General features: G+C 46.4%; 1 protein-coding gene across 1 annotated transcript in view; it reads left to right on the top strand.

Moving 5' to 3' along the window:
* Positions 1-17,500, top strand: part of LOC143301060 (atrial natriuretic peptide receptor 1-like) — a 73,442-nt gene that overhangs the window by 20,326 nt on the left and 35,616 nt on the right. The window contains exons 3-10 of the mRNA XM_076615065.1: positions 2,836-2,970; positions 4,054-4,272; positions 5,146-5,357; positions 5,903-6,091; positions 7,793-7,900; positions 11,892-11,957; positions 12,525-12,657; positions 15,593-15,732. Coding sequence (XP_076471180.1) covers positions 2,836-2,970; positions 4,054-4,272; positions 5,146-5,357; positions 5,903-6,091; positions 7,793-7,900; positions 11,892-11,957; positions 12,525-12,657; positions 15,593-15,732 — 1,202 coding nt within the window. The remainder of the gene's footprint in view (positions 1-2,835; positions 2,971-4,053; positions 4,273-5,145; positions 5,358-5,902; positions 6,092-7,792; positions 7,901-11,891; positions 11,958-12,524; positions 12,658-15,592; positions 15,733-17,500) is intronic.

Genomic DNA, 17,500 nt, shown 5'->3' with positions numbered 1-17,500 from the left:
TCTAACCAACCGCCTCACCAGTCCCGGAAGGGAGCGGTGGGAGTGCCAGTTTAGTCGCCGGCAACCCAACCCGACCCTGAACAGGTTGTACTGGATTACAGGTTACCAGTAGCAGATCTAATGACCTGACCTGACTCCTTGATTTCTTTTATTGAGATAATAAAGTTACACTGATTCTGATTCTAAATCTGACTCTCTGTCTCTGTCTGTCTCTGTTTCCCTCTTTCACTCACAGTATTCACTCTTCCACTGCTTTTTACTTTTATTTCATTTTATTTTTTATTTTCTTAAACTTCATATGGCTCATTCTGCCAGCATTTCTTTCTCCCCCCCCCCTCCCTTTCCTCCTCTCTTACTCTCTTTCTGTCTTTTTTCTTTCCGCTCGTTCATTCCTTCAATCAATAGATGCATTCACAAAACTGCCCCTTCCTATCTCTGTGGCTGCCTTCACCTCTACACTCCATCTCGCTCACTACAGAAAAGGTAGAAAACTACCAAAAAATGCATAACTAACATGCAATTACATTTAACAGTAACAATTCAATAATGATAATAATAATCAGTAACCATTAACGCAATTCTCAAGTTCATTAAAGGAATGTAGAAACAGGACTATGAACTAATGCCTGTGAAAGTTCGACCATAAGAACCTCGTGAGAAATAACTTTCCCAAAATCATGTGCAGAATTGTTATTCTCTTTGAAATGCTTGGGCAAGAAGGTACGTAACTGCTGACAGTGAAACAAACAATGATGCAAGCTGAACTGCTTTCCACAGATGCATGTAATTTTTTTACTATACTTTGTCTTCAGCGCATCAAGTTTTATACGGAAGAAAGTAGAGGTTATTAATCTTGTATAGCAAGCTGATGGATTTGATATCTTTTCTTTAATAATATTCTCTTGGAATAATGTCCCTTAATGTTTTAAAAACTTTTCCTTCCATCGGTTATGAAATCGACCCCATGCTGATTTTTTCTAACAAAGTGTATGCCTCTTTTTCGGAAAGACGGACATGTATTTTTGTCGATTTTTCTAAATCTTGTGCTCCTCTTTTAGCTGTTGTATCAGCAGTTTAATGTGTGTGTGCGTGTGTGTGTGTGTATGCTGTGCGCTGACATCGCTACATGATTGCATATTTTTCTTTCTTCTTCTGATTATCATCATCATCATCACCTTCCCCTTCCCCCTCCTCCTCCCTCTACTCCTCCTCCTCCTCCTCCTCACCACCACCACCACCACCATTATTTACGAAGGTGTCGTCAACATTTTTTGTGAAGACTGTAGGCAAAATAATCATCAGCACAGACGAACGGAGACAAGAGAACGGACAAATCACAGAAATTGCACCACTGAACACCACCGAAGTGACTCAGCAGCAGTGCAGGGTCTCCTCTGGTGTGTGGCCTCCTGGCGACCTAACGTCGATGGTTCCCTGCGAACTGCCGACACTGGACTGTGACGGACGAACCCGGGTGTGGCCGTGTACGGGGAAATCTAAATGAGCGGCGTGGGAGTAATGCCCACTGAAATGGCGCAGACGATGGAGCAGCAAGAAAAAAAAAGAAAAAGAAGAAGAAAAAAAACAGAAATTGCTGTCAACTAATGGCTGCAAAGAAGAAGAAGAAGAAGGTCAGCAATATTCAGGTTTCTGGAAGCACGGCAAGGGGTACGACCAATTTCCTTCATACCTGAATCATTTATTTATCGGCCAGTCCCATTCGCACCAGAGGGATAATGTGTGAGGCCATGTGCGTGAAAGCTAGGGTCAGCTTCAGTTTGTCACTGATTTATGGGACATTTTTAAACGTGATGTGTGTGTGTGTGTGTGTGTGTGTGTGTGTGTGTGTGTGTGTGTGTGTGTGTGTGTGTGTGTGTGTGCGTGCGTGCACGTGTGTGTGTACACAAGTTTGTCTTTAAATGTTATGACGTGTGTGTGTGTGTGTGTGTGTGTGTGTGTGCTTGCGCGTGTGTGTGTACACAAGTTTGTCTTTAAATGTTATGGCGTGTGTGTATGTATGTGTGTGTGTGCGTGCGTGCGTGCGTGCGTGTGTGTGTGTGTGTGTGTGTGTGTGTGTGTGTGTTGTGTTGTGTATGTGTTGTGTGTGAATTGGTGTGAAAGCACTTGAATTCTGCACTGTAATTATGAGGATATCATCATCATCATCATCATCATCATCCCAGCAGTGGCCTCCTCTGCTGTTCTCATGGTCACAGTCAGACAGTACAGTATCAGTATCAGTAGCTCAAGGAGGCGTCACCGCGTTCGGATGAATCCATACACGCTACACCACATCTGCCAAGCAAGCAGGTGCCTGACCAGCAGCGAAACCCAACGCGCTTAGTCAGGGTTAGTCTGACACGACTGAGTATCCCACATTAGTGGAGAGATGGCCTAGAAGTAACGCGTCCGCCTAGGAAGCGAGAGAATCTGAGCGCGCTGGTTCGATTCACGCCTCAGCCGCCGATATTTTCAACCCCCTCCACTAGACCTTGAGTGGTGGTCTGGACGCTAGTCATTCGGGTGAGACGATAAACCGAGGTCCCGTGTGCAGCATGCACTTAGCGCACGTAAAAGAACCCACGGCAACAAAAGGGGTTGTTCCTGGCAAAATTCTGTAGATAAAATCCACTTCGATAGGAAAAAAGACAAACAAATAAAACCGCACGCAAGAAAAAATACAAAAAAAGAAAAGAAAAAAAAAGGGCTGGCACTGTAGTGTAGCGACGCGTTCTCCCTAGGGGAGAGCAGCCCGAATTTCACACAGAGAAATCTGTTGTGATGAAAAGAAATACAAACTACAAGATAAGCCATAAAGCCGTGTGGTGGTGGCAGCCATGGTGTCTGTGGCGGACGTGGCTTCCTACTACAACGTGCCCCTCTTCAGCTGGCTGTCCAGCGAGCACACTGTGAACGACAAGTCAAGGGCCACCACTCTCGTCAGGACGTTACCTCCCTTGTCCGGGCTCGGTGAGTTGTGTTGGCTGGTCATCGTGGCTTCGGGTGTCGTTTTCATTTTTGGTGTGTGTGTGTGTGTGTGTGTGTGTGTGTGTGATAGAGAGTGTGTGTGTGTGTGTGTGTGTGTGAGAGAGAGTGTGTGTGTGTGTGTGTGTGTGAGAGAGAGAGAGAGAGAGAGAGAGAGTGTGTGTGTGTTTGTGTGTGTGTGTGTGTGAGAGAGAGAGAGTGTGTGTGAGTGTGTGTGTGTTTGTGTGTGTGTGTGTGAGAGAGAGAGAGTGTGTGTGTGTGTGTGTTTGTATGTGTGTGTGTGTGTGTGAGAGAGAGAGTGTGTGTGTGTGTGTGTGCGCACGCGCGCGTGTGTGTGTATGTGTTCTGTTGAGAGAGATTACACAACAAATATGACTTGTATATTGCCTGTGACAAATTTGATTCGATGGAACGAAATGTCTTACATTCAATGTTGAGTTTTAACAAATATGGCCATACTAGTAGTTTGCTTGAAATCATATCAAACGCCTTTTCAAAGTCAATCAACGCCACATTTATCATAATTATTTTTTCTAAAAATTATTTTTCTTAGTTACGTTTTGCAGAGCGTGCGCATGGCACGCATCAACATTTTTCGCTCCGTTGACTGTGACGGTCGTGGTGCGACCACAGCGGGAAGAAAAAAGGATAAGATGGTGTGTGTGTGTGTGTGTGTGTGTGTGTGTGTGTGTGTGTGTGTGTGTGTGTGTATCTGCGTGTGGGGATGGTGTGTGTGTGTGTCCATGTATGTGTGTGTGTGTGTGCGTTTTTGTTGACATTCATGCATGATCACTTTCAAACTTCTACTAAGCTATGATGACATCGTTTGACGGATGTGACATACTTCGAATGTACATGTTTCAGGACAGGACTTTTTGTGATATTAGATTTCCTTTGTTGTCCTGTTCATCTATAGAACTGTGTTGCATAGTGACATGTTTCAAGTAAGATACTGTTTTTAAAAACAACAAAAACCAACCAACCAAAAAAAAAAAAAAAAAAAAAAAAAAAAAAAAAATCACCCTCCTTCTAACCCTGTCCGGGCCCCACCCCACTCTCACCCAACAGGCATCCAACTACTGGAGGTGTGCCGCGTGATGGGCTGGAGGCGCGTGGCCCTGGTGTCCACGGAAGGGGCCCTGACAGGGGGCGTGGCCGCCTTCCTTCAGGACACCATCGACAACGACGAGTTCTTCTTCCTGGCTCGAACCTTCATCGGCCTCAACACCTCCATAAGCAGCACGAGACTCCGCAACATCATGGCCACCCTCAAGGAGGAAGCAAGGGGTGAGGTGGTTGGTGTGTTGGTGGTATTATGTGTTATGTGTGTGTGTGTGTGGGAGGGGAGGGGAGGTGTGTGTGTGTGTGTGGGAGGGGAGGTGTGTGTGTGTGTGTGTGTGTGTGGCCGGGGGTGGGAGGTAGGGGGGTAGGGGTCGGGTGTTTGTGTGTGTGTATGTGTTGGGGGTGGGTGGGTGGGTGGGTTAGTGGGTGTTGGGATGTATGTGTGTGTGTGTGTGTGTGTGTGTGTGTGTGTGTGTGTGTGTGTGTGTGACACGGACACCTGATTCTCATATTCATACTGAGAGTTTCATACTGATATTGACACTGTCACTGACACTGGTTTATTGAATCAGCCACAGCCCACCGCGCGTGTGTGTGTGTGTGTGTGTGTGTGTGTGTGTGTGTGTGTGTGAAGAAAGGAGAGGAGAGTGACGAAGAGCAGAGACAAACAGACAGACAGACAGACAGACAGACAGACACAGATAGAGACGGAGAAACACACAGAAAAACACGTGCACATGTAATCTAACACAGACACAAATACATAAACAACCGGACTAACTAAACAACACACACACACAGACTCACAGACACACATAACACACAAATGCACACACACACACACACACACACACACACACACACACACACACACACACACACACACATTTTTTTTTTTTTTTTTTTTTTTTTGTACGTGGTTTCATGTAACTTTGCATGCGTGTCTTATAAACCTTGTTCAGGTTTAATTGACATTAAAATTGATTCTGATTCTGATTCTAATTCTGATTCACACATGTACAATCTAACAACACACTCCCTCTCCCTCTCCCTCTCTCTCTCTCTCTTCTTCTTCTTCTTCTTCTTTCCACTTTTCAGTCATCTTTCTGATCATCCCCATGGGGAAGCTGCGCGAGTTTCTGCTGGCTGCGCATGACGAGGGGATGACGTCAGGAGACTTCCAGTTCCTGTTCTCGGCGGAGGGGCCCAGGCCGGAAAGCCACCTGGAGATGCTGAGAACGGAGGGCATGTGGAGGAGGAACGACAGTAGGGATGATGACGCGCGTCAGGCCTACAGGAACCTGCTCTATGTACGTCACAGGTTTTTGTGCTCTCAGTTTCAGGGCCTACAGGAACCTGCTCTATGTACGTCACAGGTTTTTGTGCTCTCAGTTTCTAGGCCTACAGGAACCTGCTCTATGTACGTCACAGATTTTTATGCTCTCAGTTTCAGGCCTACAGGAACCTGCTCCATGTACGTCACAGGTTTTTAGGGGGTTCTAGATTTATTGGCTCTCATTTTCAGGCGGCCTAAAGAAATCTATATTAATGTACGTCACAGGTCTATGGGTTATCTTTTTTTTTTCAGGTCTGCAGCAATCCTGCTCAATGTACGTCACAGGTTTCTGTGCTCCCAGTTTCAGGCCTACAGAAACCTCCTCTATGTACGTCACAGGTTTTTGTGCTCTCAGTTTCTGGCCTGCAGGAAAACCTGCTCCATGTACGTCACAGGTTTCTGTGCTCTCAGTTTCAGGCCTACAGGAACCTGCTTTATGTACGTCACAGATTTTATGCTCTCAGTTTCAGGCCTACAGGAACCTGCTCTATGTACGTCACAGATTTTTTATGCTCTCAGTTTCAGGCCTACAGGAACCTGCTCTATGTACGTCACAGGTTTCTGTGCTCTCAGTTCCAGGCCTACAGAAACCTGCTCTATGTACGTCACAGATTTTTATGCTCTCAGTTTCAGGCCTACAGAAACCTGCTCTATGTACGTCACAGGTTTCTGTGCTCTCAGTTTCAGGCCTACAGAAACCTGCTCTATGTACGTCACAGGTTTTTGTGCTCTCAGTTTCTGGCCTGCAGGAAAACCTGCTCCATGTACATCAAAGGTTTATGTGCTCTCCGTTTCGCCACAGGTCTGAAGGATGGTTCTCAGTTTGCATTATGTACGTCACAGGTTTATGCGTTCTCACTTTCAGGCCTACAGGAACCTCCTCTACGTACGTCAGGTTTTGGTGCTCTCAATTTCAGGCCTACGGAAATCTGCTCTATGTACGTAACAGGTGTATGAGTTCTCAGTTTCAGGTCAATACAAACTACATATGTGTTCGTCACAGATTTATGGGCTCTCATTTTCCGGCCTTCATAAATCAGCTGTATGTAGGTCACAGATTCACGGGCTTTTATTTTCAGATGCACAGGTTTATGAGTTCTCATTTTCTGGCCTATACAAACTACCTCTATGTTCGACACAGGTGTATGGGCTTTCATTTTCATATATGCATATATATATGTAGATATGCATATATATATATGTATATATATATGCATATATATATATATATATATATATATATATATATATATATATATATATATATATATGTTTAAAATATACATAGAGAGAAGGAGAGATTATTATGAAGATTAAAAAAAAGGTAAACTTTGGAAACTGGAAAATTAACCAGGCCAAGAAATAAACAAGATTTAAAAAGAAGAAGAAGAAGAAGAAGAAGAAGAAGAAGAAGAAGAAGAACAACAACAACAACAGCAGCAGCAACAACAACAACAAACAACAAACAAACAACAGACAAACAGACAGACAAACAAAGAGACAAACAAACAAACAAACAAAACAAACCAAAACAAAACAAAGACGACCAAGACAAACAAAGACGCCAATGGTTCACACTATTTACCTTCCTGTCCGATAAGAGTCGGCCATGATTGTTGTCCCAAGACCCATTGCCACCACGTCTGACGACGATAAACCCAATGGAAAATGCATGTTCATGGGGGGGTAGTTTCGCTCCTGCTGTGCTCGGTCATGTGTCACATGTTTTATTTATTTATTTAGTTATTTATTTATTTATTTTTTTACTGCACTGTACTAAACTGTAATGGATTGTGTTGCGTTTTGTTGTGTAGTGTTGTGTTGTGTTGCGTTGTGTTGTGTTGCGTTGCGTTGTGCTGTGTTGTGCTGTGTTGTGTTGTGTTGTGTTGTGTTGCGTTGTGTTGTGCTGTGTTGTGTTGTGCTGTGTTGTGTTGTGCTGTGTTGTGTTGCGTTGTGTTGTGTTGTGCTGTGTTGCGTTGTGCTGTGTTGCGTTGTGTTGTGTTGCGTTGCGTTGTGCTGTGTTGTGCTGTGTTGTGTTGTGCTGTGTTGTGTTGCGTTGTGTTGTGCTGTGTTGTGTTGTGCTGTGTTGTGCTGTGTTGTGTTGTGTTGTGCTGTGTTGTACCGCATTCTGCTGTACCATACCGTTCCGTACAGTATTATACTGTCCTGTGCTGTACTTTACTCTCTCTGTGTGTGTGTGTGTGTGTGTGTGTGTGTGTGTGTGTGTGTGTGTACGCACGCACACACATCTATTTGCCACTGTCACCCTCTCTCTCTGTGCCTTCCTGTCTTCTATCCCTGTCTCATTATGTCTTTATCTCCCTCTCAATTCAGGTGTGTGTGTGTGTGTGTGTGTGTGTGTGTGTGTGTGTGCATGCATGCGTGCGTGTGTGATTGTGTGATTATCAGATGACGTTCACCTTCATCCTGGAGTTCAGACTGAACGACACAGATGTTGATGACCAGCTGGGCCAGGTGTTTGACAACGTGGATGTCCAGTTTCCTGGATATCGTGAGGTATGGTGCCATCTCTTCATCTACATGTTCCCTCCTTTCTTTTTCCCCCTTGTCCTAAGATCTGCGCCGTTTTATTGTCATCGCCCCCCCACCAACCCCCCACACACCGAACCCCCCCCCCCACCCCATGATTCCCCCCCCCCCCCCCCCCCCCACACACACACAGCCACACCTGGGTTCCTTTGTCACGGTTCCAGCTCCAAGCCTCAGGCAGTTCACTAAGCGATGTTAGGTCGCCATGAGGCCACACATCAGACGAGACTCTGCTACTGTTGCTGAGTCACTTTGGTGGTTGTTCAGTAAGTGCGCCCACTTTTTTTTTTTTTTTTTTTTTAGTTTTACTTTACTTAGAACATCGCTTGCTACATATTCCTTGGTATAAGTTCTCTTATTCTGTATTGTATTGTATTGTATTGTATTACTCTTTTATCACAACAGATTTCTCTGTGTGAAATTCAGGCTGCTCTCCCCAGGGAGAGCGCTTCGCTGCACTGAGAGCACCACCTTTTGTTTCTGCCTGCAAATTTGTTTGTTTTCCAATCCAAGTGGATCTTTCTTTTTTTCATTTTGCCAGGCTCAACCCCCCCGTTTTTTTTTTTTTGCCGTGGGTTCTTTTACGTGCGCTAGGTGCATGCTGCACGCGGGACCTCGGTTTATCGTCTCATCTGAATGACTAGCGACCAGAACACCATTCAAAGTCTAGTGGAGGGGGAGAAAGCACAGGGGACTGTGGGATTCGAACCAGCGCGCTCAGAGTCTCTCACTTCCAAGGCGGATGCGTTACCACTGGGCCATCACTCCACTCATACCGAAGGGGTTTCCAAAATCACAGACAATAGTCCAACTTAGTGAATGTCTGTGAGAAAGACCACATGCCAGAAACAGAAAGACCTACGGGACTAACGTGGTTTTTTTTCCCCCCCCACCTAGAACATCAGACCAGGAGGGACTCTGTATTCCATGCGTGTCTTGTATCACAGAACGACAGCAATGGCCTTATGGAATGGACGCCGGTGCTGTGCGCAGAGAACAATTATTTCAGGAAGAGGAAGGTTACTAGTTAAAGAAGCCGCCCAAATCAAGGCGAGAATAATCAGCCTCAGCCGTGACTTTCTTCTTATTTTTTGTTTGTGGGCTGCAACTCCCACGTTCACACTGTATGCATACGAGTAGGCTTTTACGTGTATGATACCCCGCCATGAAGGCGTTTCTTATATTTTTCCTCTTTATGTGAGAGAGAGCAGAAAAAAAGCTTAACGTGCTTGATCCTTTATTTCATCAGTTGAGAAATCACTGTGTGTGTGTGTGTGTGTGTGTGTGTGTGTGTGTGTGTGTGTGTATGCGCGCGCTCGCGCGCGCACGTGCGTGTGTGCGTACGCGCGTTCCTTCCCGCTCGCACCAAATCATGTGCAAAAAGTCTTCCTCATTACATAGTTTCACCGCAGCATGAATTTTACTGTTTCTACCATTGATGTAAAACTGGCCACATTTCGATTATCTGAAGCAGACTTATCAATTCTGTCGGGATACATGATTCATGCAAACACACGCAAATTTTCCTTTTTCAAAATTCAACTCCGGCATCAACCCCCCCCCCCTCCCACACTCACCCCTCACCCCCATCTTTTTGTCTATAGATATGCTATACAAATCTACAATGCGGCACCACAACCAAAGCTTAACTTCGACTCATGCATTTCACCTTAAACTGGAAAATCAAAGTGCAAGACAGCGAAGCCTGTATCCTATGCGTTGTTTATTTATCAAACTGTGGAAAGTTCAGAAAGATAGATCAACTAATGGAAGGGAACTAAATCAGTGTTCTGTTGTGTGCGAAGAGTCTGCAGAGTTATACCGCTTCCAACGACAGGCACAGACAAGACAGACGTGCGTGCGTTACGTGACTCAGTGAATCATGAGCGGCGAAAGGCAGCTCTCAGCAATAAATGTTCACTCACATTGATGATCATTCTATTCAGTAACATCAGACTCTTTCTCTCGTTCATCAAGTGGACAGTTACATTAAACTTTAAAACAGGAAATTTGAAAAGCCTGTCCCTTTGAGCTATTCTTTAAAAAAAAAAAGAGGAAGACACACACACACACACACGCGCACGCACGCACGCACGCACGCACACACACACACACACACACACACACACACACACACACACACAATACAGGGATGCTTCCAGCTCGCAAAAATTGACATTAATTATGATTATAACGATCCTGGTTTTAAGAAAAAAGTCTTTGAATTGATATTGTTGTTGTTGTTGTTGTCGTTGTTGTTGTTATTACTATTATCACTGTTGTTGTTGTCATTGCCATTATCACTGTTGTTGTTGTTGTTGTTGTTGTTGTTGTCGTTGTTGTTGTTGTTGTTATTACTATTATCACTGTTGTTGTTGTTATTGCCATTATCACTGTTGTTGTTGTTGTTATTATTATTACCATTATCACTGTTGTTGTTGTTGTTGTTGTTGATGATGAACGTGCCAGGACAGGGACAGACTGGAAGACAAGGCCAACACATACAATCAGGATCCTTCAATAATTAAGACCAACACACACACAGAGGGTCCAGCATGAGTTAGTCACTCGGCTGTTGCGCCCGTCACTGGTGTCGTGTTGACCTCTGTGTGTCTATGGGCAAAGCAAAACGAAACCGTGTTTCTGTGGTACCCAGCTGAAGTGACCACAACAAAAAAACCCTGTTGCTACGTGCCAGCTGCAAAGCATTCCATTCGCTCGATTCCGTTGTTGTGCGATTGATAAGCCGCGTCAACGTCTTCGCGTCTCTTTCTCACTCTCTCTCTCTCACTCACAACACACACACACACACACACACACACGCACACACGCACACACACCTCACTACACCACACACACGCACGCACACACACACACACACACAGACACACCCACACACCACTACACACACACACACACACACACACACAGACCACTACACCACACACACACACACACACACACAAACGCGCGCGCGCGCACACACACACACACACAGACACAGACAGACACCACTACACCACACACACACACACACACTACACCACACACACACACACACACCACTACACCACGCATACACACGCACACTACACCACACACACACACCACTACACCACGCATACACACGCACACGACACCACACACACACACACACACTACACCACACACACACACACACACACACACAACAACAACAACAACAGCAACAGCAACAACAACAACAACAACAACAACAAAATTCATTCCCTGTCTCTCTCTGTACACACCACACAACAAAACTCATTCCCTGTCTCTCTCTGTACACACCACACAACAAAACTCATTCCCTGTCTCTCTCTGTACACACCACACAACAAAACTCATTCCCTGTCTCTCTCTGTACACACCACACAACAAAACTCATTCCCTGTCTCTCTCTGTACACACCACACAACAAAGCTCATTCCCTCTCTCTCTGTACACACCACACAACAAAACTCATTCCCTGTCTCTCTCTGTACACACCACACAACAAAACTCATTCCCTGTCTCTCTCTGTACACACCACACAACAAAACTCATTCCCTGTCTCTCTGTACACACCACACAACAAAACTCATTCCCTGTCTCTCTGTACACACCACACAACAAAACTCATTCCCTGTCTCTCTGTAGCTGTACACACCACACAACAAAACTCATTCCCTGTCTCTCTGTAGCTGTACACACCACACAACAAAACTCATTCCCTGTCTCTCTGTAGCTGTACACACCACACAACAAAACTCATTCCCTGTCTCTCTGTACACACCACACAACAAAACTCATTCCCTGTCTCTCTGTACACACCACACAACAAAACTCATTCCCTGTCTCTCTCTGTACACACCACACAACAAAACTCATTCCATGTCTCTCTGTACACACCACACAACAAAACTCATTCCCTGTCTCTCTGTACATACCTCACGTGCAGCGAGATGTGTACGCGCGTTTCCTGTACGACGCTTACTTCCTGTTCGCCAAGGCCTACAACTCCACCGTCAGTGAGGGGCTGGTCCCTGATGGAGAAAACACACACAAAGAGACACAGACACACACCACTACACCACACACACACACACACACACACACACACACACACACACACACACCACTACACCACACACACACTCACACACACACCACGACACCACACACACACACACACACACACACACACACACACACACCACTACACCACACACACACACACACACTACACCACACACACACACACACCACACACACACACACACACACACACACACACAGACACACACACACACACACACACACACACACACACACACACACACTCAACAACAACAGCAACAGCAAAACTCATTCCCTGTCTCTGTACACACCACACAACAAAACTCATTCCCTGTCTCTCTGTACACACCACACAACAAAACTCATTCCCTGTCTCTCTCTGTACACACCACACAACAAAACTCATTCCCTGTCTCTCTGTACACACCACACAACAAAGCTCATTCCCTGTCTCTCTGTAAATACATCACAACAAAACTCATTCCCTGTCTCTCTGTACATACCTCACGTGCAGCGAGATGTGTACGCTCGTTTCCTGTACGACGCTTACTTCCTGTTCGCCAAGGCCTACAACTCCACCGTCAGTGAGGGGCTGGTCCCTGATGGAGAGAACCTCTTTGAGGCCGTGCAGGACATCCAGTATCATGGTGGGCGTGTGTGGTGTGGTGTGGTGTGGTGTGCTGTGGTGTGGTGTGGTGTGGTGGGTGTGGTGTGTGTGGCGAGGTGTGTGTGGCGAGGTGTGGTGTGGCGTGGTGTGGTGTGGTGTGGTGTGGTGTGGTGATGTGATGTGGTGTGATGTGGTGTGGTGTACTGTGGTGTGGTGTGGTGGTGTGGTGTGCTGTGGTGTGGTGTGGTGATGTGGTGTGGTGTGCTGTGGTGTGCTGTGCTGTGGTGTGGTGATTTGGTGTGCTGTGCTGTGCTGTGCTGTGCTGTGGTGTGGTGATTTGGTGTGCTGTGCTGTGCTGTGCTGTGCTGTGCTGTGGTGTGGTGATGTGGTGTGCTGTGGTGTCGTGTGCTGTGCTGTGGTGTGTTGTGGTGTGCTGTGCTGTGGTGTGTTGTGGTGTGTTGTGTTGTGGTGTGCTGTGCTGTGGTGTGTTGTGGTGTGTTGTGGTGTGCTGTGCTGTGGTGTGTTGTGGTGTGTTGTGGTGTGCTGGGCTGTGTTGTGGTGTGTTGTGCTGTGGTGTGTTGTGGTGTGTTGTGGTGTGCTGTGCTGTGTTGTGGTGTGTTGTGCTGTGGTGTGTTGTGGTGTGTTGTGGTGTGCTGTGCTGTGGTGTGTTGTGGTGTGTTGTGGTGTGCTGTGCTGTGCTGTGGCGTGGTGTGCTGTGTTGTGGTGTGCTGTGTTGTGGTGTGCTGTGCTGTGTTGTGGTGTGCTGTGTTGTGGTGTGGTGTGATGTGTTGTGGTGTGGTGTGATGTGATGTGTTGTGGTGTGGTGTGCTGTGTTGTGGTGTGCTGTGTTGTGGTGTGCTGTGCTGTGTTGTGGTGTGGTGTGTTGTGGTGTGCTGTGCTGTGTTGTGGTGTGATGTGTTGTGGTGTGGTGTGATGTGATGTGTTGTGGTGTGGTGTGTTGTGGTGTGCTGTGTTGTGGTGTGATGTGATGTGATGTGGTGTGGTGTGGTGTGATGTGATGTGATGTGTTGTGGTGTGGTGTGATGTGATGTGATGTGGTGTGGTGTGGTGTGGTGTGATGTGATGTGGTGTGGTGTGATGTGATGTGGTGTGGTGTGATGTGTTGTGGTGTGCTGTGTTGTGGTGTGCTGTGCTGTGTTGTGGTGTGGTGTGGTGTGATGTGTTGTGGTGTGCTGTGCTGTGTTGTGGTGTGGTGTGGTGTGGTGTGATGTGTTGTGGTGTGCTGTGCTGTGTTGTGGTGTGCTGTGCTGTGCTGTGTTGTGGTGTGGTGTGGTGTGGTGTGATGTGTTGTGGTGTGCTGTGCTGTGCTGTGTTGTGGTGTGGTGTGATGTGTTGTGGTGTGGTGTGATGTGATGTGTTGTGGTGTGCTGTGCTGTGCTGTGGTGTGGTGTGGTGTGCTGTGTTGTGCTGTGGTGTGGTGTGTTGTGGTGTGGTGTGATGTGGTGTGCTGTGCTGTGTTGTGGTGTGCTGTGCTGTGTTGTGGTGTGTCGTGAACATCTTTGAGGCTGTCCAGGATATCCAGTATTACGGCAGGCGTCTGTTGTACAATTCAGATGAGACGATAAACCGAAGTCCCTTGTGCAGCACGCACTTGGCGCACCGAATAAGAACCCACAGCAACAAAAGTGTTGTCCTCAAGCAAAGTTCTGTAAAAAGAAAATCCACTCTGATAGACACACAAATATAACAAGCATGCACTCAAGGCTTAACCAAGCGCGCTGGATTATGTCTGGCAGATGACGGTGTAGTGTGTATGGATTTGTCCGAACGCAGTGACGCCTCCGCGAGAATCTGAGACTGAAAATGAAACTGATAAATCCGAACAGTAAATAGTGGAAACCCTGTCCACACAAACGTATCTGAATTTGTTCCAATGTACCTTTTGTTTACCTGTGTGCTACCTGAATTGGCAGCATTGACGGGCGCAATAGCCGAGTGGCTAAAGCGTAGGAATTTCAATCTGAGGGTCTCGGGTTCGAATCTCGGGCAACGGTGCCTGTTGGGTAAAGAGTGGAGATTTTTCCGATCCCCCAGGTCAACATATGTGTAGACCTGCTAGTGCCTGAACCCCCTACGTGTGTATACGCACACAGAACATCAAATGCGCACGTTAAAGATTCTGTAATCCATGTCAGCGTCTGTGGGTTATGGAAAACAAGAACATACCCAGCATGCACACCCCTGAAAACGGAGTATGGCTGCCTACTCGGCGTGGTAAATAAACAAAACAGCCACACGCGTAAAATGTTACACGTCTGTCTTAGTGAGTATGTGTGCGTGCCTGAAATCTGATTGCATGACACGAGAAACGAATGATGAGTGCCCAATGGCAGCCGTCAGCCGGCTCCACCCAGGTAGGCGGCCTGTTTTGCAAGTGACCCCGTGTTTGTAAAGCGCCTAGAGCTTGGTCTCCAACCGAGGATATATGATAGTCAGTCGTGTCCGACTATGACCATCAGAACAGCAGAGGAGGCAACTGCTGTTCCGACTATTTGGGCTAGAATTTGATTATAGTGGAGAGTGTCTTGCCCAAGTTACATTCCCACTCTCTCGGCCAAGAGGGTTTTAGGACAGTCGGCGTTGGGATGATTCCCAAAGGCCAACTAGCCCACAAGGCTGCAGCACTAAGAGCCAGTGCAATTTTGCCTCCTAGTTTGAGAGTCATAGTCCTTCACAAAAAGACTAAGCTGTAAATGGTTTCCCATTGACTGGAGAAACCATTGATAATACAGCTCTCACTTTGCTGTTGGCCCAAATGTAAACTTATGTCAATCTGTGATATAAGCCGAGTGTTGGGCCTTATGACCGAGGAAGCGAGGATAGGTGCTATACAAGTACCCATATCAAGTTGTGTACCTTGTGTATGGAGAGTTGCCATACTTAATTGGTGGTTGTTAAATGATTTCCTCATGTCTTACCTCATTGTTCCTTCATGTTTGTGCTGGGTCCCACAGGCCTGTCTGGGTTTGTGGCCATGGATTCGAACTCGGACCGCTTGCCCAGCTTCATTCTGTGGGACATGAGCCCCAACAACACTTTTCGCGAGGCTCTGCGGCTCTTCTACTACAAGAACGAGAGCGGTTACCTGGTCAAGGTAAGGCGGACCGTTCACTCTGTGGTGATAAGAAACTCTAGGGAGAGCTTGACAGTACAAGGTCTTCAGAGAAGAAGCCCCCCCTCAGTCAAGTGTTTCGGCCCTTAACTCCTTACACTTTAAATAAAGGGGACCGGGCCGCACCCAAGTCATGACTCCTGGATGCCCTTGTATATTCCCGCCCTTTTTTTCCCCTGGTCCTCAGCAGGTTCGAACCCGCGCCTCCAGGGTGGTCGCCACTTCAGGACTGAGTCACCTTTCTGGCAGATATTTTAACCACTGAGCCACTGTGCGCCAAGTTTGATCCTTAGATCCTTATGGAGTTTGCTTTCATCCCTCCTCGACCAGATCCGTTCTGTGGGCCTCTTTATTGGTCATTTTGAAACAGCAATACCCCCTCCCCACCCCCGAAAAAAAAACGGAGCATGGATGCCTACGTTGGGAGATAGGTGGGTTGGAGGGGTAAAAACCATTATGCATGCACGTAGAAGCCCACTCAAAGAAGAAGAAGAAGAAGACCAGCAGCAGCAACAACAACAACAGCAAGAAGAGAAAGAAGAAGAAGAAGAAAAACAACAACAACAGCAAGAAGAGGAGGAGGAAGAGGAGGAGGAGGAGGAGGAAGAAGAAGAAGAAGAAGAAGAAGAAGAAGAAGAAGAAGAAGAAGAAGAAGAACAACAACAACAACAACAACAACAACAACAACAACAACAACAACAACAACAGCAAGAAGAGGAAGAAGAAGAAGAAGAACAACAACAACAACAACAAAAACAACAACAACAACAACAACAACAACAACGACAACAGCAAGAAGAGGAAGAAAAAGAAGAAGAACAACAACAAGAACAACAACAACAACAACAACAACAACAGCAAGAAGAAGAAGAAGAAGAAGAAGAAGAAGAACAACAACAACAACAGCAAGAAGAGGAAGAAGAAGAAGAAGAACAACAACAACAACAGCAAGAAGAAGAAGAAGAAGAAGAACAACAACAACAACAACAACAACAACAACAGCAAGAAGAGGAATGGACGCCGCCAGACATCTATTGTAGGAACGAAATTGTCATTGTCATTGTCATGGATGTTTGTCACTTGTCATTTTGTCATTTGCCACATGCCATTTGTCATTGCCTGGTGTTTCAGATTACAGAACTGACGCCGCCAGGGCATCACACTTGTGGAAACGGGATGTCATTGTTATTGTCGTCAGTGTCACTGTCATTTGTCATTAATGTTTGTATTTGTATTTCTTTTTATCACAACAGATTTCTCTGTGTGAAACTCGGGCTGCTCTCCTCAGGGAGAGCGCGTCGCTACACTACAGCGCCACCCCTTTTTTTTCCTTTGGTATTTTTTTTCCTGAGTGCAGTTTCATTTCTTTTTCCTATCGAAGTGGATTTTTCAACAGAATTTTGCCAGGAACAACCCTTTTGTTGTCGTGGGTTCTTTTACGTGCGCTAAGTGCATGATGCACACGGGACCTCGGTTTATCGTCTCATCCGAATGACTAGCGTCCAGACCACCACTCAAGGTCTAGTGGAGGGGGAGAAAATATCGGCGGCTGAGCCGTGATTCGAACCAGCGCGCTCAGATTCTCTCGCTTCCTAGGCGGACGCGTTACCTCTAGGCCAACATTCCACTGACTGTTGTGTTATTATTGTCATTGTCTGGTGTTTCAGACAATCACACTGCCAGGCATGTATTGCAGGAAACGGAATGTCATTTGTCATTGCCATTTGCTGTCGTTTTCTCATTTGTCAGG

This window comes from Babylonia areolata, chromosome 27 (assembly GCF_041734735.1).
Source record: "Babylonia areolata isolate BAREFJ2019XMU chromosome 27, ASM4173473v1, whole genome shotgun sequence".
NCBI lineage: Eukaryota > Metazoa > Mollusca > Gastropoda > Neogastropoda > Buccinidae > Babylonia > Babylonia areolata.
Note: the sequence above shows the minus strand (reverse complement) of the source record. Positions and strands in the feature narration are given on the sequence as shown.